Genomic DNA, 22,283 nt, shown 5'->3' with positions numbered 1-22,283 from the left:
CCACAAACGCCGCCGTCTGAGGGGCTCTGCACCGCCAGGGTCTGTTTTCCATCTGTAGCCTTTCCCTCACCCGTCTTTCCCAGGAAACACTTGAATTGCTGTGATGCTCCAGATACGTTCAAACTTACCGGTTTTAATAAATTTTGTTTACAAGGAAATAAAAATGTTGCTTGAATTATATTCCCCTTATCCCCTTTTTTTCAGTTAAAGTCACGCATTCAAACGCCTCTGCTTGAAAGTCCCCGTTCTCTCTTTCAGGTGATCTTTTATACCAGATAATCTGTAACGATGTTGAAGTTCAAATGCGGTGCCCGAAATCCGGTAGAGGCAGGACCGATGGAGCCCATCACCAGCCGAGTTTCTCGGCTAAATCTGCTCTTTCAGGTAAAGAGCATCTGACCGAGGATGAGCTGATCTCGGTTTCGTCTGTGTCCATACCCAGCATATCAACGGACAGCTCTGCTTGTTTGTGTGGACACTCAGAGTGTGTCTGCAGCCCTTTGGAGAAGGGGCAAAAGAAGGGGATAACGTGTTGAAGTTTGAAGCATGTATCTAATTTGCAGGAAGTTCAATGGATAGTACCTGGTCTTATATTTATGTGCCTCTGTTAATGTTTTAGCCTGAGTGGATTTTCTCACAGAAAGATGGAATATTGCATTCTGTGTCCTGTAATCTGCATTTTTTTTCGTAGATGATGTAGCTGAGAGTTTCTCATGAGATGGATTTACCTAACTAGCTGCTATTTGATCATCTGTCAGCAGCTTTTCCTTCTAGAATTAATATATTAATAGAATTAATAGCTATGATTTGAACTTTAATAATCTTTAAAGGATTGCTTTGTCTAAAGTAAAGTACCTGTAACAGCTATTCCATATAGACACAGTGAGTTGATATATTTACCTCACACTTCTGTATCGTTTATCTAATTTCTGAAGTAGTGATTTTTAAATGGATAATATATAATCTGTTCTATACATCTGTTATTGATTTGATGCTTTTCATTGTTGTCTGAGACTCCATCTGCTGTTGCTTCTTTTTTTTTTTCCAGGGGAAGCCACTCTTTGTGACTCAACAGCAGATGTCTCCTCTCTCCCGGGAAGGCATCCTTGATTCTTTATTCGTTCTTTTTGAAGAATGCAGAAACCCTGCTTTAATGAAAATTAAACACGTTGGCAACTTTGTCAAGAAGTGTAAGTTTGTTTAGACTAATTTTCAGGTGTTATTTTAAAAGACAGTTCTTAAGAATCTGAATGTTTACATAATGCTGTAGTTGCTTTGATTCATTAATGATTGTAACCAGGATATTGAGCATCTGACTTTTTGTGGGCAGACTCAACATTACAAAAGGGATCTTGGCAATCTTAGTAAAGCTATATTCAGGCCTAGAAAGGTCAAATGCAAGTGGCTTTTGAAGTGCTGTGACTTGAACATGCCTCCTTCTTAGACTGTACTATATTTATAGTCGAGGAGGCACTTTCTTTAGAAGTGCCTGGGGACTGCCTACAGCAAAGCTCCAAGTACACACAATAGAAGGATGTCAGAAGTTGAGAGCAGGGCAATGACTAGAGATATGAGGAGAAAAAAAAAAAATCTAGAAAGGAACTTGGTAACCTTTGGTTCTTTCAGCTCGAAGTAGTCTTGGATTCCATGTGTTATCTGAATTTTGTATGTGTAACTTGTTCTGTGCTTCAGAAACATAATTTCTGATGGAGTAAATATTTTACTGATAATGTGCTCAGATTCATTTTTGGGACAGAAAAAATAAAGATTTATCAATTTTTCTGTTAAGATATACTAGAAAGCTCTTTGGTTAAAATTAACTTATTGTGCCCTTATCTATAATGGTTCCATCCACCAGTTTTTAGATATTGTTAGTGGAGAGTAATTTTCTGCTAGTCTCGAGAATTCTTAGAACAATCTATAGTGAGCAATTGATTATCACAGTGCACGCTGGTTGAAACTAGTCAAAACTTGAACTGAATATCTGAAATAAATGCCTATGGTTATTTGTTAGACAATAGACTAGTGCCTCCCACAGGCAGAGGAGAAAACCCTGTCACTTGACTTGTAGAACTCGGATGGGTGAAACCCTGATATTTAGAGAATGCACTTTGTATTGCTAAAGGATGGTTGGGAAGAAATTAGAAACAAAAGAGGCTATCAGCCTGTGATGTTATGAATGGAACAGAATTATGGTTGCTATGGGAACTGTCTTAACATTTCCTGTTTCTTTCATGTGTTCCGTATTTCAGACTTAACTATGCATTAATATGGTCTTTTTCTAGTTCTTATGCATACTGTTTTTTTTAAGAAGCATATTCTGGAATGATTTAACGTTTCTCAAGAGTCTGGAACAAAATGTGGTTGTTTTTTTTGTTTGTTTTATTCCCCATTTTTGATGTCGTGTTTGTTATGAAATGCCAGTTGGGTCATGTAAAAATAAGTGTTTTATTTTTGTAGATGCAGAGACTATAGCTGAATTAAGGGAACTGCAACCCAGCGTGAAGGATTTTGAAGTAAAGAGTGTGGTTGGCTGTGGTCACTTTGCAGATGTAAAAGTAGTAAGAGAGAAAGTTACTGGTGATGTATATGCTATGAAGGTGATGAGCAAGGAGTCCTTGTTGGCGCAGGAGCATGTATGTATATTCTTCTGTTTTGTCATTAGAATGATAAATTACAATTTGTTGACCATTTCCTTTTAGTCACTACTATTAGAATTAAGTTAAAAGTGTATCTTGAGAAGGATCATCCTACGTTTCGGAGAACTGATATATTTGCGTGTAGTTTTGCTGTGTTTAAAAGCCATTGTCATAGACTATGAATCTGTTGGGTAGAGGGGCCATCCAAAACAAAAAATGGTCCTTGTCTTGAAGAGCTTACCATCTAATTGTACAACAAGAAAAAACAGATGAAGAAAATACTGGATCAGTATTGATCAGCTTGATGACGGCTTGAATTTTCAGGCAATCTATTCATTAAGGTTTTTTTAGTTTGAAAGAGCGATGTAGAATGTCAAGAGTGGGTGTAAAGACAAACTGTGGTGACTGGATTTTTATGGAGAGCCTCTCACTAGCTTGAGAAATGTGTTACTTGAAAACTTAAAAAGGGATAATGGAGGTTGTTATCATAGTTTGGTGAGAAACAGAAGTTAATCTTTCACTGATATGAGATGACAAGTAAGACAGAGATACTCCTTGAAAGACCTCGTGAATTTATACAGCTATATCTGCATCATTTGTTCCTGGTATATGGTGCAGTTAGGTTGCTCCTGAGATCCCTGGGCATTGTTTACAGCTATCAGAAATTAATGTAAACTAAAACTACTCTTGCTATGACATAGGTTGACAAGAAAGCAAAGTGTGATACTGCCCTCAATGACACTTGCTCAGTCTCGTTGAGTGTGGGTCAGTGAAAGCAGGGAATGGTGATCTAAATGAACTTGCAGTATCTCTGTAATAAAATTAATTTTTTGTTGTCCGGCTGCACATCTGAATAATTAAATAGTTGCTAGAGGATTATTTCAAGAAAGCCTTGTATTTTAATACCTTACAATGACTTTATAACTGAATTAGCTGTAAGATGCTGTCCCATAATTGCTCTAGCTTCTTTTCTGCTTGCCTGATCCTTTGAGATTAGTTTTATTTTATTAGGGCCAGTCCAGATGAGGTCAATCAAGATTGCACTTCAGAGTGGTAGCCACTTCATGAGTTTAAAAGGACCTTTGCTGCAGGGGCTGTTCAGTTGAAAGCAAGAAGGTGGGAGGGGAACAGAAAACACAAAGGAGTAAAATTACTTTTTTAAGGTGCACATCACAAGGAAGTAGCATTTAATCTTTTTTTGTCTAATTTTTTTGTGATGTGGGCCTTTGGCACAAATTCAAATCTTTCTAAAACTGGGGGATTCTAATGTATTCTAACTAATCTTCATCATGATATAACTGAACACTTCCCTTTTTTATAGGTGTCATTTTTTGAGGAGGAACGCAGTATATTATCTCAGAGCACCAGTCCATGGATTCCACAGTTACAATATGCATTTCAAGACAAGAAAAACCTCTACTTGGTAATGCCTGGTCTTTGTTTCTGTTCTCCTCTATTGAACATTATTGCCACTGTTATGTTGAAGAACAGTGTGTTGGTTGAAATGTGCTCATCTTCTGTAAATTTTTTGGCATCACATGCCACTGTTTGATATGTGGCCAGTGAAATATGGAGGTGTTGAATGGAATATCTTTTGTATATATGAACTATATCTATTCCTTTAAAATTTTATGTAGGTTATGGAGTATCAGCCTGGAGGGGACTTGCTGTCACTTTTAAACCGATATGAGGACCAACTAGATGAGAGCATGGTGCAGTTTTACCTTGCAGAGTTGGTTTTAGCCATTCACAGTGTCCATCAGATGGGTTATGTACACCGGTAGGTAAAGATTGCTTTGCATTGCACATAATATTTGATCATCATCATTCCAGAAAAAATGTTCTTGTTTTATTTTATATTCCATCCTCTTTCAGAACAGTATTTCACATGCTGTATCAGAAGAGAAAACTAGAAAATTAATCAGACTCCAACTATAATTGTAGCTAAAGGCATTAACTTTGATGTAAAGTTCAAACTAATATCAAGAAAGGATTGTTACATATATTTTCTTGAGGCTTAGTAAAAAGAAGCCTTAATGTTGCACTATAAAAAAATTAAAATATTTTCCAGAGATTGTTGCTTGTAGCACCAAGTACCACACCAAGTGGTACAGGAATTTTGTGTAATTGTTAGAACTTGTTGTGTGCTGATTGGTGAACAGGGCAGGATGGGATGCTGGAGTAGTTAAATATCACAAAGTTTTCTAAAGATCATATCAAGGCTTGAAGGTTGTTACTGTGTGCATTTTCAAATCATATTGATGTTTAATAAATTTATTCCATTTTGAGGCTTTGGTAGTGCTGCGAAGTGTTGTATATTCCAGGTAGTGGCTGCACTCAGAGCATAGGCTGTGGCTTTCTAATGCAACATAGCTGCCTGCTCTTGAAAGATGTACAGAATAAGTTGTGAGGAAATTTGGGAAGAAAGCTACGTAATACTTCACTGTAACTCAGTTACAATGTGGTCATGGTGCAAAACCACCTTCTCTTTCCATCTTCTGTCAATAATTATTAACTTTCCATGCAATAAGGGGAACTTTAGTACTTTAATATTTGTTTGGAAACAGAACAACAGTTGGAAATAAGACTCTCACTTGTTAAGGTTTTATGCAGCTGAGCACACAGTTGAGTGTAGCTGAGCAGGGATATCCTGTTATCTAGATGTGACAGTGGGGAATGGTATGGGAAGGTCCTGATTGATTGCTTCTTGCTTACAGAGATATCAAACCAGAAAATGTTCTTATTGACCGAACAGGACACATTAAACTGGTGGACTTTGGGTCAGCTGCCAAAATGACAGTAAACAAAACGGTAAAAATGTGGATTTAAACTTTGTCTGTGGCTTGTTTTGATAGTCTAGTCAAAAAGGGAAAACTGACTTTATATTGTTTCCTTGATTACACCTTCTGCCTTTCTTGTCCAGTGTGGAATCTATTCACAATGATATTTTTCCATTTATGAATGGCTTTTCAGACGTGAACTCGAGTCTCTTGCAGCTCTCAGTAGATATATATTTGCTTATTAAAATTTTAATACACAGGTAAGGTAAAGACAAGTTACTGTCTCATGGGCTGTGCTGCAATACAAAATCATACTTCTCTAGATTCCTACAACTATGTTTAAAAAAGGACATACATTTATAATTGTTCATAATCAGACTGAAAATTGTATTTGTTGTAAATAAGGTAGCATAGTTTTGAAATGAGTCACATTCCAGTGTTCTGGGTTTTATTCACCAGAAAGCACTATATTAAAAGCTGTGAATAGATTGAGGGTTTTTGTAAATTCCTTGTTAATTTAGGTAGCTGCATACAATTTCAAGTGATAATTTGAAATTAAAAGATATCTAAGCGAAAATATTAAGTTCTATACCAGATTCCTGTATTGTTTTACAATATTTTTTGGTAGCACTTTCTTAGTATTGTAACTCTTAATATTTTGTTTTCCCTGTTCTTTCCTTTTCAGTGCTTCTCTGCATTGCTTTTTTCTTTTAACTTTTTTCTTCACATAATCTTTTCAGTCATCTTCATATTTTTGTGTTAGCCTGCCTGCTGTTTTGTTTAATTCTTTATGCCACTCAGTGCAAAAATGGTTGCAGTTTTGTGTCCTGAATTACCTTTTCTAAGCACTCCAGAAATTCCAGTACTAATACTTTGCTGATCATGAACACAAGTAAAAAGGTAGGGATGACGCAGCATGGCATGAGGGCAGGGAATATTTCTGTCTAAATTTGATGATTTTTGAAATTTTAGCTATGGTGTCCATGTTAGTACTAGTTGAAGCAGTAGTGCTAGAGTATATATATTGCATAAAACATCCTTGTTTAGTAATCCTGTGCTTTTTAGAATGCTGCTTTTCTACTTGAACTGTTTGTGCTTTGTGGTAACAGTTAGCTCTGATAATTTGACTGTTTTTATACCAAATAACTTGCTTTCTGTTTGTTTATCAGCACTTTCCTTACCCTTGCAGTTTTTTGCTTAACAGCCTTACTTAAAATTACTTAAAATTCACTTGGAGGGCTGAAAATTGTGTCTCATTTAAAAAAAAAAAAAAAAAAAAGAGGAAAAATTGTTTTATTACCAAGACCACAATGAACAGAAAGTGCTGTAATTTCACTGGTGTATCTTTGCTTCTAGGTCAATGCCAAGCTACCTGTTGGCACACCTGACTACATGGCACCGGAAATGCTGACAGGTTTAAATGGGGATGGCAAAGCTACTTATGGTCCAGAATGTGACTGGTGGTCCCTAGGAGTCATTGCCTATGAAATGATTTATGGGAGATCTCCGTTCACCGAAGGGACTTCAGCAAAAACTTTCAATAACATCATGAACTTCCAGGTAGAGAGGACTCCTTCCATGTTCTTGAGTAGAAAGCATGTAACTGAAAACTGTGTTTTTACAGTTGAGAAGAGAAGCTTATGGATGTCTCTTACTTTGTTGTGTTCATCAGATATTTACAATATGTGCTTTATATTGTTTTCATGTGTCTCTCTGTTGTAGATATCAATTTTTTTCGTAACAGGTGTCTAAAAATAACTGTCTGCAGTGCATGAATTAAAAAAGATTTAGCTGTCCATCTTGGGCAACTATAATTGCAGCATTTACAAAATAATCTAGAAAAAAGGGGTTGAAAGGATGAATTGTGGGTTGATAACGTTTCTGAACCTCACTAAGTGTTTCTGGCTAGCAGAAGCAAGGGCTAGCTGTGAAGAGCTACAGAACAACTTGGGGATATTGAGTGTCTGCATGATTAAAACATCATGTGAAATTCAGTGTAAATAAATTTAAACCAATGCATATGAAGGGAAAAGTATCCCAACTTTACCCAATGGTGAGCTCAACAACAGTATCTTGATGTTATAATCTATGCAAATATTAGTTTAGATCTTAGTAACAGTCTAAAAAGCAGCACATAAAATGGTAGGAGTTAGGAAAGAAGGAAAAGAAAAATCATGTGTAGCTGGGAGGAAGTGAACAAAGAATGGTTGCCTGTAATCTCTTCTAATATGGGAATTAGGGGCATCAAATGCGAGTAGCCAGCAGTAACTACATTGTAAACAAAAAAGAATGCTTCATATATCTCATTCTCATGCTGGGGAGCTCTGTGCTGTAACCTTGCAGCTACTAAATGTTTATATGTGTTCAAGGAGTGACTAGAAAAATTTGTAGAAGAAGAATCCATTGAGATCTGGCAAATACAAAGACACCACCCCTTGTTCAGCCACAAATTCTTGGAAGCCTGGGGGAATTTTCTGGGGAAGTCTCTTGTTTTACTCTTCTGTTTGTGTGTGCCATTGGCCATTGTTCAGCAGAAGATGGTGATCTGGGACTCCCATTGGTCTGGTTGGGAATGGCTGTTCCTATGCTCTTGTCTTTACTGCAGTAAATGCCTATAAAAGCCTCTTTGGAAAAAATGCACAATACTTCTACTCGTATGCTATAAATATTTACTCTTTGTGCCTGACGTATCTCAATAACAAAAGTTAATCTTACTGTTCTGGGGCTGTTTTCCTACTGAACAGATATCCTTTTCTTTCTAACACAGAGATTTCTGAAGTTCCCAGAGGATGTGAAAGTTAGTAGTGAGTTTCTTGATCTGATCCAGAGCCTGCTTTGTGGGCAGAAGGAAAGGCTGGGTTATGAGGGACTCTGCTGCCATCCATTTTTTTCTAAAATTGACTGGAATAATATCCAGAACTGTAAGTAGAATAATACAGTATTTCTAAACAATTCCTATTTCTTTGGGTGATGTGCAAATTTGTACAATGTGAGTATGTAAGTGTGTTTGATCTGAATAATTATCCATAATGAAACAGGACTGTGTCCTGGAGCAGGTGTTTTTAACAAAACAATTCATTTTGATTTTTGGATAGGACATGTTAACATCTCTCAGCTGAAAATTGTAAGGTAAGATGAAGTTTAATACGATCCTATATGAATTTCTGATGCAATTGCCATATAACTGCAAGCACCAGACTAGAAGATCAAAATGGTCCTTTCCATGTCTTTCCTCAGATTAAAATGCATCAGTATGTTCTTTCAGGCCTTTTCCACCTCAGTTTGCTTAATTTTGGCTTCGTCTCATTATTTTTTGCTGTATCTTGAGCTTTTACTCTTTCATTGCTGGTGATCCAACTTCATTTAGGGTTAGTTGGGGTTTTTTTTTGTTTGTTTTTATCATCCTGTAGGTGATAAAATGTCATCAGTCATAGAGGTACTAGAGTTTTTCCTCAAAGTTATTATGGCTAATATATGACTAATTTTTTTGTCAGAAATTGTTCATTCCACTAGGAATAGAATAAAACCAGTGAAGAAGATAATTTTCCATATAGAAAATTGTTTATAATACTATGGAAGCAATGGAATTTAGTATTTGGAAGTACTGAGGCACCAGCTCCATTGCAAAAGCAAATATTTCCTAGATCATCAGTGATCTATGTTTGAGTGCCTGACTTGTGTTGGATAGTATTGTAAATTATTTGGACTGTAAGATTATCTGTGCAAGGAACATGTCTGCCTTATGTTCTTTATCAAATATGCTGTAAGAGCAATGATTGTGCTCCATTTTCCATGATAAATCGCTAAGCCAGTGCTTCTACTTTTGATGACTATCTCAGCACTTCAGCTGTCAGCTCCACAGAATGTTTACTCACTTTTCTGTTGATTCATTAGTTTTGAACTTGTGGAGCTGCTGTTCTGTTAAATGCCATTGTTTCTGCCCTTTGAGAGTCATTGAGCCTTGAGTCTTTTTCATCATTTTAGCATACATTTCCCGGGCTTCAGCTCACTCTGCCTTCTTTCCCCAGAGCCCTGCCTAAGCCACCAGTGTCCGTTTCTGAAATTTTTGTATTGCATTTGTATCATATTATCTCAGAGCTGGAAAAAAAATTGGCATGTAAGCATATATGTTCTGATGTTTCCTTGGCAATTGTCTGTCCAGTATTCATACAGCTGCAGCAGTTAATTGAGTGTTTTGCCATTTCGTGTGACAACGGTGATGCCGATGGAGAAGCTGATAGGCAGCCCTGATGTTGTTATAATGTTGAAATAATCATTTGGGATTTTAAAAATCCCCTGTCTGTCTGCAGCTGGTCAGTGGATTGCATCATTCCCTGTAATATCCGGACCTACCTACTGCGAAGATTCATGCAGTTTTGACCCCTGACTTGGTTGTTATGTCTCATACTTCATAAAACCCCGCTGTAACTAGCACAAAACGCAGCAGTCTTCTTGCTTTTAGTAGCGGATTCAATGTATCACCTATTGCTTTGCTCTCTGCAGTGGTCCTCCATTTACTGGTTTATTCAGGGCAGTGTCACTGTCATTCTATTCAAAACCCTTGTCGGGTTCGACCTGGGCTATCTAAAAGCTAAAGGTTTCTTTCTTATCTTGACCTCCACTGATAGGAGTGTTTAACTGGAGCAATGGCAGCCTGAGAAAATTAGGAAACTAGTGAGTGCTGGAAGAAGTCACAGGATTTGGATTTAGATTAAAGAATCTCACTCCCTCAAGTTAATCTGGTCAAAGATTTTGGGGATATGGAATGTTGGACTTGATAATCTTGAAGGTCTTTTCCAACTTAAATGATTTTATCATTCTGTGATTGTTAAATAAATTCTGTGTCAGCACAGTCAGACTTTCCTCTGGTCTAGACAAGCAATGATGTTATTTCTATTTCAGATTGAGAAGGGTAGGAAAAAATTGGTACCTTTGCCTTGCAGGTATTTAAATTATCATGCAGGGAGCTCCAGGATAACCATTCTTAATGCACCGATTTTGGTTAAGAATGTGTCATTAAGGGGTTTTTTGGTGTTACATTTTGTTGTTATGGTAACCTATGAAACACTTGACTTAGCAGTAAACCCCTTCCCAAAAGATAGTAGCCTCTAGAAAAGCTCCTGACTTCCTTGGGTTCAAGTAGCATCTGTCTTTAGAAGCAGCCCTTACATTACAGAAACAGAACCCAACCATTAAACCTAAGGTCAGGTTTTACTGAATCTGTTCCAAGATGTAATTTTCCCCTTCCTTGGAGTATTGCACTGAAACACATTTATAGATTCTACTCTCTGCATTTGTTGATTTCTGCTTTTTAATAACTTCTAAAGCTTCTAAAAAGACCCCTCCAAAACAGACAATACCATACTCCCCAAACAAAAGAAAACAAACAAAACTTTCAAAAGATTATGTTAATTTACTTGACAGAATTTTGTGAAAATATTTTGGAATTTATTTACCTAGAATAAACATTTTTCTATTTGTTTCAGCTAAATGATCAGGATTTTAACTGGAAAGTTGACAACAGAAGTATTTGAGTACTTGATAATTATCTGAAATCAAAGATAGAGAATGGAGGAATGACATACTTGAGTTATCAGCAGCAAGGTTGCATTCTGTATAATTTGGGGATTTTGTTAATCAGCTTTTATTATTTGAAATCCTTAAATTACATCAGCTGTTTAATTTGGAACCAAAAATCTGCCTGCTGAAGGCTAGCTGAGAGATGGTCATCTAAGCAATATACAAGTATAACATAAAGAATCTTTCATTTTAAGAATTGTTTTGTAACTGCAGTCCAAGAGCTCTTGAAAATGGAATGGCATATTTAGACTTGCATGAAGAAACTATATATGAGAGAAGAAATAAAAGAATGTCTTGTGCAAACAGAAGAACTTGAGAAAATATTGAAAACAATTGTTTTTTAGGCTGTCTTCTGTTATTAAACAGGCAGGAACCCAAATCTCATTGTTCATAAGTCCAAGACACTTCCTTATCCTTATGAACCCAAAGTTGTCATTCAGCATGTTAACAGATAAACATTGTGATGTTTCATTTAAATGCTTGCCTTCAGAAAAATGTCTTGACTTGTTTCTTTAAGTGGAGATTACTTTCATGTCAGCTTGAAGATCATTTTTATTAGCAGAAATGTATGTGTTGGATAGTTGTCTTGACAGAACAGAAAAGATGTTAAGGTAGTATTGTATAGATTGGTTAGAACTAGTATAATGCCTTTTTTTAAGTGGTCTTAGAGAAAACATCCTCAAATTACATCATTTGGACTTTCTATTTTCTATTTTTCTTCCATAACACGTTACTCAAAGAGGCCTCTTAAAGCCTGAGGAAGTTAAAGTGCTGCAGTGTATGTGTGGTGGGTTTGGATTTTTCTTTTTTTTCCTTTCTTTTTTTTTAAACTTAGCAACCTACAACACCCCCTTTTCCTCTGAAAGTCATTCTTTGGAACAGATGGAAGAGGGTTATATCCTTCCACAAGTGGGGAGGTATCTAGGCATGCAATTGGCTTTTTTAAAACATGCAGTTCTCTACAAGATTCTTTAAATGGTAAACAGAACATGTACATTCATTTGTAACATACTGGTGACAAAAAGAGGTCTTTATACCCAGCCCGTTTGTACGAGTAGAAGCATCGGGTTTACTGTCTTTTTGAGTAATAGTTTTGCCTCCCTTTTGGGTGAGCCTGAAAAAAGTGCAAATTTTTCACCTTGTCAGATGCGATGGCATGGTTTTAACTTTTAGTTCTCAGAGGCTTATCTTGACCTCTACTAAAGAATTCTTCCCTTTAAAGAGGCAGCTTATAAGCACATAAGTTTATTTGCATTCACCAGTCTTCATCTTGTTCTGAAAATGCTGTAGTTTTATGACAGTCCTCTGATTTTAAGTGAGAAATAATAATTTAACTAGAGATTATGTCACCATCTGACCCACGTTTGAGAAGAAAATGACTTGTCTGTTTTAGCTTGTTTTCAGAAGGCTGCTCCGTTTATTCTGTAGATATTTTGGACGGCAGAAAAAGGACTCCTTAGCCTTATAAGGACCATGAAGAAGCTGCCAAATTAACAAAATTGGACAGAGTGGATTTTTTTTTTTCCTTGAAGATGTTCCCTCTTACTCCTGAGTTTTTCTCCAGTGTCCTGAAACTTCTGAAGAAGTTCTGCTTCTCATTTTCAGTCACTGTTGACAGTTCAGAACTTCTTAACGTGCAGCAGGGTTTTTGTTGAATGACTGTTCTCTCCAAGTTTTCTTTTTAGTTACTACTAATTCTTGATACAAATATTGTAACGAGGTTGTACTGCAAAGTTGCAGAGTTTTTGGACTGTTAGTCATGAATTTTTATTGAATACAAAATAAAAGGCAAATTTTATTATTTTTTTTTAATCTAATGTTCACAATTTCTATTCTTTGTTCCTATCTTTCATTAAACATTAGAGGAAACTGTAGTGTAAAACCTTGTGCTCTTTAAACTGGTTTCCCACCAGCCCCAAAGGTTTGCTCTGTCTCACATTCAGTTTTATCTTTTTGCATCCATTGTTCCCCTGTTGAGTGCTTTTCAGCTTTTTATGTGCATGCTGATCTTAGGCATATTTAAAATATATTTTCTTTTATGCGTGTGGTTTGACTAGAAATTCTTATTGTTGGGAAGAGGAAAGACTTTCTTTTTAATTGCAAGGGCTTGAAGATCTCTGAAGATCTTATCTGATTTCTGGTGAGAAGTAAGGCACTAGATCTCTTTCAGAGATGAAGTTACCTGTCAGACTGTGAGGAATATGTAGCAGGGTTGTTACACCTTTATAAAAAGGCAGCTATGTTGGTTTTTACTACCTCTTTAAGAAAGATTCTAGACTTCCCCAGACAAAGTGAATAGTTTGCTCTTTTCTCTATTACTTTACCTCATAGACAGTATCTGTCTTCCAAGACAATGTTAAAAACCCCACAGCAACCCCTTCCTGTAATAAAAAATGTGCAAACTTCTTTCAGCAGAGGTCCTAAACTAAAAAAAAAATAATAATTCCTGAATTTATCCTTCTCTGCTATGAATTAACTGTAACTTTGGGCTTATACTAGCCTTAAAGATGATATACTTACAAGCTGTTTTGTGTTGCTTCTCTGTTTTTAATCATTAAGAGGATATGAAAGAGTAGCTGGAGGTTATCCTGACATTAAGTGAATTTTAAAAAAATACAGATCCTAATCAACAATCTGTATTCCAAAATTGTTTACAGTACATAAATGTCAGCATTATATTTGATCTGAAATTATATTATAACCAATAAAATAGCAGAAATTAATAAATTCATGATACTGACAGAAAATTTAAATGTTCTAGAGCCAGTAAGTAAAACTGCTTACTACAGTAAAACTGCACCTATTTATTTTTTAATATTTTCCCTCATTTAATATTTATCTCATTCTAATATACTTGGAACTGTTGTACGTGAGCAGCATCCTATCTGCTTCGTGGAATTTCTTCTCACCTCCCTGCTTGGGAGCAGCATCAGAATGGCTCCTTGGGGAGCTGCTAAAACAAAGCCTGCGTGTGTAGTTGTGATTATACAGGTTTATTTATTTATTTGTTTGGCTATCGATGCTGGTGCGGTGGGTAGTTTAAGGGTACGTTTGTCTAGAGAATGAAGAGTTAAAAAGCCGGCTGTGAAAGGCTTTGGCAACCTAGAGGGAGCTAGCAAGCTCCAGCCGTGACTCATTCTGCCCGTGTCAGTCAGATAAGCATCAGCATCTGTCACCAATGCAGGCAGGTAGGGTTAAACCCCGAGCATGCAGAGAGTGAGGAGCAGGGAGCCTGCACTGCAGGGGTTGTAATGTTTGTTCCCTGGTTCTTCAGTTCTCATCAGCCCTTCAGCTACAGGAGATCTATACTGGATCCATGGTAACGGTTTTAGCACACTACACTTCCATCAGCTTGTGACAATGGGCTGTGGTCTAGTTGCTGACTGAAGAGCCTGTCTCCTTTATAGAGCAAAAAAAAAAAGAGAGATCAGTAGTTTTGCAGTGAGTGAGGACCCAAGTGATGAAATAAATAAAAAATCTTAGGAAATGTGATTTAATGAGGTAGGAATCGCACAGCATGCTCTTGCATTCATTCCTTTCACACACGTAGCCAAGCCAGCAGGTAGCTCGGGTGCTGCACATCATTGAGAAGAACTTGTTCTTTTGTTCTCTTGGTTAATTAAACTGAAGCAAACATGAGAAAATCAGCTGAAATTGAATAACTGCTTAACAAGTTAAGTGGTACCAATTTAGAAATTAGAGTAAGAAATACATTGTAATTCCTGCTATTTATACCTCTCTTCAGAGCTGATTGTATCCGAGCCAGACTGCAGTGGTGTCCGGACAAGAGTTCCAGATCTTTAGCAAGCTCTTTTAGAGAAATAAAATCTTACTGATATTTCTTCCCTTCCTAAAGACTAATTAGCTTCTAGTAGCTCTAGTTTATTAGAATATTCCAGGAGAAAGACCAGTTTTGCTGTTGATTCGAAGCCCATGCTGGGAAGGTTCTTGGTAGTATTAAAGGGTCGATATATCCTTTAGCTGACTAGCAAAGGATCAGGCTACATTCTCATGTAGTATCACTAATTGGCTAGGTAGGAGGCATTTTCTTTTTCTAGATGAATCAGAATTGAATTACTTTTAGCTATATTACAGTAATGATTTTCTTAGCCTGGTGCTTTGATATGATTTAATGTATTTTTTTTAAAAAAACCCCTAACCTGAAAAAAAAAACCCAAAACCCAACAATCTCAAATCCTCAACCCAAACCTCAGTTTAATCAGTGTGGGAGACATTCTGCCTGCAGAGTGGTAGCCATGTTGGTAGCTTAAGGGTTAATCTCTTGTTGCTGTAATACGATTTGAGAGCAGCAGCTCAGTCTGCTTGTGTTAGCAAGATTAAAAGCAGGAGCTGCAGTGCCATTGCAAGCACTGAATGAGTGGGACTGTTGCAGAGTGAACTGTAGCTGAATTTTGTCTTTTCTTCTTGCTTTTTTCACCAGCTCCACCCCCCTTCGTTCCTACTCTCAAGTCTGATGATGACACCTCAAATTTTGATGAAGCAGAGAAGAATTCGCGGGTTTTATCCTCTACGCGCCAGTTGAACCCAGCAGGCTTCTCGGGTGAAGATTTGCCGTTTGTGGGGTTTTCATTCATCAGGGCATTAGGGATCCTCAGATCAGAGTAAGTAGGAATTATTACTTGGGTGGATAGGACCATTGGAAAAATGCAAATGTTTGTTCCAGTGAGGATGATGTGTGCGTGGGGAAAAGCTGTTTTAACTGGCCTGTACTCTGCTTTAGGGAAGCTGCCAGATTCTGGCTTTATCTGTTGCTGTTGTGGCTTGTGCATGTCCTACCGTTCTGTGCTTATTTCTGGGATGCAGGTGAGGGAAGGGAACAGAAAGATTGATTCTACACCAGTTATTGTTAAAATTGTTGTTCTGATACTTTGAATTAGTTGTTGCTGTTAACCAGCGAGCAGTAGGTGATTGCATTTCTGGTATTGCAGATCCCTGAAAGAAGGAGAATACTGTGGAGCTCGGAGATGGAAAAGAGGGGGGTGTTGTTTTATTGGGTCAGAGAGTGGGCACCAAGTGCTGGGGATGTGTAAGGCTGGATCAGTGATCCACAGAAATGGAGCTCCACTGATCTGGGAAGGTGCAGTGATGGGTCAGTGAACAAGAGAAGGAGCTTCACGGCAGTTGACTGTGTGTTGTTGGGTCAAGTTAAATACGAAGGCTGCTGTATTGTATGTTAAGAGACCGGAGATTCAGATGAAGTGTGCAGGGTTTGTGTTTGTGGAGGGAGGTAAAGATCTAGAAAAAATGGGTTTCAATTGAAGGAAAACATGCTTTCTGAGAGAATGGAGAGAGAGAAAAGGAAGAATGTAAATAACATGATATAAACCGTTTGGTGTGGTGGGTGGTTAGTTTGTGATGACAGACCTATTGAAAAAGTATTAGTGCAGGATGTCAAGTTGAGAAGTCCTTACCTCAGTATCATGAGGCCTCTCAGGAATGCAATGGCTTTAGCTGGGTTAGTGACTCAATGCACTAAGGCGCCGTGTTTTTGTGTCAACCATCGTTCATTGCTGCTAGTTAGTTCCCCTAAGGGACTTCGTTGTCAGTCTGTCTTAATCAAGTTTTCATCTGTTTGCCACATTGGTTGTGATAGTTGCTCTGCGGTAAGTGTGTAACCAGACCGGGTGATACTGTTGACATCTTTGATCTTGCCCACACCATGAATCAAGGTTATATGATGGTTATGCCAGTAATAAAAAGGGAATCTTTGACTGTCCCTCCTCAGCAGAGTTGCTTTTATGACAAAAGAGGAAGGAAGGGAGAGGACATAACAACCAAAAAAGTATTCTTTTGGTGAAATGATCCAATATCGTCAGCAGAATTAGAAAAATGGAATGTCATATATGTGGATACCTGGGGTTAAAATCTATCCTGATGCAGAAGTGAAATAAGTTACGGTGTTACCTTTTCTGCCTGGGGAACTGCAATCCATCTATCAAGGCTACATCACCATTCATGTAACAGTCAGAAGAGGCTCAACAGTGACTGTGTATGTGGTAAAAATGTATGTGTAATCGGGGCCCACAACTAGAACTGAAGAGGAACGTGAGGTAAAGTCTCAGGAGCAGTGGTGTAACTGTGCTGCAGGTTGAAGGCTGAAAAGTCATATAGATATAGCAGATTGATTGATATGCTTTCTTTGTGGAGCTAGTACCAAAAATGTGTAGTTTGTAATTTGAAGTTGTATTTGTATTTTGGTAATAGATGAGAAGGGGTATAGCAAAAGAATATGGAGATTAATGTGCTCTGGAGAAATTTTGACTGAAGTAAAATTTCTGCTTGATGTGGCCTGTTTTTTCCTGAGCTGGAACAGAAAGATATCATGTACTTAATTTTCCCCCAGATTTCAATATAAGTAGATCTTAGTGGTTTCTTTTTCTTGAATGAGATCTCGATAAATGCACTTTGATATTTTTAGCAGTAAATGCTTGTATTTTGTTCTAAGAAGGTGATTTAAATATGGCAGAGAGTGTATGGAGACTTGAAAATATCTGTATTTGAGTAATGCAGTGACTGTTTTATTCTCAATATCACTGCAACACTGGGTCATAAAGATAACTTCTTACTTATAAAATACTGTGTGGTGTGTGTTTTACTTGAGGTAATAAAGTACTGTTTCTGTCTACACTAGCTTGAATAACAGATTCTAGATAGAGAAGAGAACAGTAAATGGGGAGTAGGCTTATTTGTTGTGAATCTTGGGATGTCTCCTCTGGAAGGTCTTAAGTCATCGAGTTTATCAGTTCAGAATTTTTCTTCTTAAAATCTTTCCTCTGAAAGTCTAACCCTTTTGGTTGCTAAGTGATGCAGATCTGTGTTCCTGGGTCTGCAGCGTGATGGCTCCAATGCCTCTAGTGCTGCTCATAGTTAGGCCAGGCAACTGCAGAGTGCCATTAACGAGCTCCTTGGAACTTTCAGTGCTTTTAATTTGTCAAGATATGGAGTTTAGGGTTATGCTTTCACCCTTGTTCACTGAACAATAAGAAGTCATAGCTGAACCAGGAATTTCAAATACTTCAGAGAAAAGGCAGTTAAAAAAAATTGGACAGAAGAAGGATAAAATAAGTTCTTTTTTTCCATTCTTCTCTTTCTCCTGACCACTTAGGGTTAGAAGGGTTCACCTAGGTCAATTAGACCTGTTACCAGAAATTATATAGTTGGTGTGTGGTCTAGAAGAGTCCATTGAATTAAAATATTCTGTGTGTTTTCCCATACCGTGTGTTTTGGGAAGAATTTGTGACCCTATGACAAATGTAAGATTTAATAAAGGAGTAAGAGGCATGACAATAATGTGTCATAGGAAGCAAGCAGGAGAAATCAAGGGCATTGCTTATGTCATAGGTTCCTGTACTAGCTAAGTGTTTGTTAAATAAATTTCCTCTGTGATTCTAAGGACTGGGATCAGGCTGCAGAAGGGCCAGCTAACTCCTTCTCCAGTCATGGCCTCTGAATTCCTGATACTGGGGAGAAATGCCTGTCTGACTGCAAATCTGGCTGCTGGTTTGGCTGCGAGTGTGACAAGATAACAGGCAACTGAGAGTTTAATTCCATTAAAAGCCAGTCCCACCTTACTTCCTGTCCCTGTGGCTGATCTCCAGTGCTTAGAACAAGTGGGGGAAAAAACCTTAGATGCCAGAAATATGCATCAAGTGGTGAAAGAAAATTGTTCTTGCCCTTTGCAGGTGACTAGCAGGAGCCCTAAGGCATAAGATAAATCCATTATAAATCCAGGGCTAACCAAATATGCCACAATACCTAATAAAAAGAAATACCTAATGAAATATACCAAATTACCCAATAAAAAAATTCTAGAATTAAAAAAATAGTTTATGATGTCAATTTTTGCCTGCCTCTGTCCTCTCTCAGACTGGAGTAAGGAGTTAAAGGGGCCTAACTTGTGATACAAAACTTAGGTTAATGCAGAATACTTGCTAAACCAGAACTTAGAGATATATTCACAGGCAAGGCTGACAGTGGGACTAGTACCTGATCTTAGTTGCTGATACAGGGTTTGGGTTTTTTTTAAAATTATCTATCCCAATATAATAAAAGTAATCCTAGTAATTCCTGTAATTCTTGAATTGTGGTCTGTGAGGTAGATGGTCCAGATCTTTTCTGGTAGCTCCTAAGAAGTGATATTTTTCAAGATTTCTTTTTTTTAAAAATTTTAAAATTTGATATGGTTTCATGATTGTCATTATAAAATACTGAGAATTAAAAGGGACCATTCTTCCGAAAAGGACGACTGATTTCTTCCAACAGTTTGTCGGGTTCTGGTAAACTCTTCCACCAAAGATAGATTAAAGAGGAAGCACAGGATGAGCATACCAAAAATACGCTTTGCTTCAGCTAGCTCTATTCACAGATTGATGGTATCACTGTTTGTTTTTGGTTGGGTTTTTTTTAGGCCTGAGCAAGCATTTACGAGGGGGCGGAAGGTACAGATGAGTATAATGCTAAAAAGAATAGAGCATGAGGGACGGGGGATGAGATTCTAGGCGTGTTGTGTGGGGGCCAGGATTAGGACAGATGGTGTCAATCCTTGCGAGAAGGAAGCAGCACAGGTGAGTTGGGGGTTTGTGAGAGTGGTGTAAAAGGACAGAGGAAGGTATGAGGTGTGGTGCACAAGAGAGGTTGAGAGAAGAGTTTGATACCCCAGAATCATCTTAGAGCTTTTCATATACTAACACATTTTTCTTCTTCATCTCAGCCAGGTTAAAACTGGAGGAGCTTTTACACAACCTGCACCATTTCCGATAGTTGTGCTGGTTGAGGCTGTTGCTGATCTAGCTGGGAAATAACTGGATAGTCAGCGAGAAGTTAACTTGGTTTTCAGTCATGCAGGCAGTGCTTCTTTGGAAAGTAAATTGGCAAAGCTAATGCTATCAGTGCTTGGTACTAGAAACTTGACTTTGGGGTTTTTTTACATCTTTTATTGCAATTTTCTTGTTGATGAGTGCTGGTTACCTTTTGTTAACCTTTTTCTCACACTTTGGAAGAAATAGCAGAAACTGCTCTGTTGTTCTAGGAGAACTGATCCAGATGCAGCAGTTCAGTAAATGAAATGTTCTAAGATGGTACCAACCTGAATGATAGCTTTGCATCATGGCTTTTGGTGTTGGATTGTATATATCTAATTTCTGAGATGCTGCTGACTGAGGAAGAATATAAGTGCCCCAGCGATGTATTTTCCACCTTGTCATGCTGTGTTGAGAGCTTATGTCACCATGACAAGGCTTATTAGATTAGTCAGTATTCCATTTCTCTTGATTTCCTCCGTCTGCCCCTTTTCTGATACTTTGAAGGTTGCATGGATGTTCATGAAGTTGTTCTAATATAATTTGTACTCAGCAAAGAATTACTGGGAAAGGATGTCTCTTAAAAACTGTGTGCCCAGTGCTAACTGCAATCGGCATCACTTGGGGATAAGACATACCGTTTCCATGACAGGAAAATCATCTTGTCACCAGGATGTATATTTTTAAGGCATTTCTTCCTCCCTTTGGACAGGGAGGAGGAAGAAAAGGTAGTAGTTCTAGTTTGCAGCCTTCTCTTTCCTCACCACACTGACACCAGCCCTGAGGAGCAGCTCCCTCTACAGTCACCTGATGAAATTCAGACTTGGGTCAGTGCGAGTCTCCTGTGCTCTGTCCCATCCTGTCCCTCCTGGCTTGACGAGGTGTCTTTGCAGAGCTCTCTGTCTTCTTGCCTGAATCTGTCCTGTAACTTCTCGTCTTGCAGTGCATATGGATGCTCTAAGCTGCCTTGCTAGGAGAAATTTTTGAAATGCAAAATGGTGCCTGTAATATTAAGCTCTGATTCTTTTAATAGCAAATAAAATAAGAAAAAAAAAATAAAATGAGCCCCTTTGGGAAGGTGAAATAAAAGCAGCAAATAAAACCAGGTCTGTGAGAACTGGCTAGAGTTTTCTGAGGTAATGCCTCAGATTTGAAAAGAATAAAAGTAAAAAGAAGGAAAAAAATACTTTAGCCGGTACTGTTCAGACCTGTGAAGCTAAATTTTTATTATAAAAAGATTTTCAGACTTGTCTCAGTATACATTTGCAGCTATTTACATATATTTGATTAACATTTTAAAGCAGATTCCTTAGTGTCTTTTTTAGTTAATGTGAGCTTTAATTTGTATTTTTAGACTGCTTTTCTCAACTATTCATTTTTAGCCTTGTTTATACACCCAGCTGTTATGGGATTTAATATGCATCTTTCTCAGATGGTTGCCTTCTCTCTGTAGGAGTATAGACATGCTTTATAAATTGATTTTAAAATATGATAATCTGATGGATCGGATTGATTGGACCAGGACTAAAGGAATGCTTTACAAAAGCATTCACTTTTAACATTTGGTTTTTATTAAGTTCTGATTATATCAGAATTGTTGACACGCAGGATTCTTGCTTCTAAGTTTTTCCACATCACGTTTTTGAAGAAATATTAATATTTGCCCTTTCAAGGCAGAATTGGTGTATTTTGCAATGTTTGTTTGCTAATATCAAAACAGTGTTTCCTAATGACTGCTTAAGGTGCTGGTACTGAAGATCTATTTTGATACATTTCTGTTGCTGCAGCATTTTCATAAAAGTCCAAGTCTTTATTTTTTGGTGACTATTCTGCATGTCTGGATTAAGAAGTAGATTTTTCTCAGAAAATGGTGGTGATGGAATCAAACTTTCCTTGGTGTTAAGAAGAGACTGTGCTGCTGTGTGTGGGTGTATGGCTATATGCAGAGAGCTGCTCAAAGCTCATTTCTCTCCATGGGGATAACTGGCTGCATACCAAGCTGTGGCCAGGAGAAGCAGAAAGCAATGTGTGGGCAGACTGTATGATCTTTTATTAGCACCTTCATTGTGCTTCTGCATTTTCACCTATCAGTTAACACTGGTTCCATCATTAACTGCTTAAATATCTAGTTTAACTGCTTAAAGATCTAGTTTGAATCATTTTATATGAAGGAGAATATGATTTTAGTTCCATCATTAACTGCTTAAATATCTAGTTTGAATCATTTTATATGAAGGGGAATATGATTTTTAAAATTATGTTTGATGTGTATACTTAATTTTTCGGTTGCAAATTATATATTTAAGACTGCAAAGCTCTAAAAAAAATAAGCTCCAAAAGATGAATGGCTTCCTATCCTTTTCTAGAATGAATTTAGACTAACAGAAATGGTAAACTTCCTGAATGTGGAGTCTCAATTGGACAGAAAGCTTAAGAACATACAAATATTTTACCCAGGTTTCTGG

At 37.5% G+C, this 22,283-nt stretch overlaps 1 protein-coding gene across 2 annotated transcripts in view; it reads left to right on the top strand.

Annotated features, from left to right (window-relative positions):
* The first annotated feature begins 288 nt into the window (after nt 1–288).
* The window catches only part of CIT (citron rho-interacting serine/threonine kinase), a 71,149-nt gene continuing 49,154 nt past the window's right edge, over nt 289–22,283 (top strand). For both annotated transcript variants that reach the window (XM_010174879.1, XM_010174878.1), the window contains exons 1-9: nt 289–384; nt 1,049–1,190; nt 2,461–2,636; nt 3,961–4,062; nt 4,277–4,419; nt 5,357–5,450; nt 6,776–6,979; nt 8,187–8,340; nt 15,441–15,621. In XM_010174879.1, the coding sequence (XP_010173181.1) occupies nt 289–384; nt 1,049–1,190; nt 2,461–2,636; nt 3,961–4,062; nt 4,277–4,419; nt 5,357–5,450; nt 6,776–6,979; nt 8,187–8,340; nt 15,441–15,621 (1,292 nt within the window). The remainder of the gene's footprint in view (nt 385–1,048; nt 1,191–2,460; nt 2,637–3,960; nt 4,063–4,276; nt 4,420–5,356; nt 5,451–6,775; nt 6,980–8,186; nt 8,341–15,440; nt 15,622–22,283) is intronic.

The sequence above is a fragment of the Antrostomus carolinensis genome, unplaced genomic scaffold (genome assembly GCF_000700745.2).
Source record: "Antrostomus carolinensis isolate BGI_N321 unplaced genomic scaffold, ASM70074v2 scaffold13609, whole genome shotgun sequence".
Taxonomy (NCBI): Eukaryota; Metazoa; Chordata; class Aves; order Caprimulgiformes; family Caprimulgidae; genus Antrostomus; species Antrostomus carolinensis.
The sequence above is the reverse complement of the archived record's forward strand: the minus strand, read 5'-3'. Positions and strand labels throughout refer to the sequence as shown.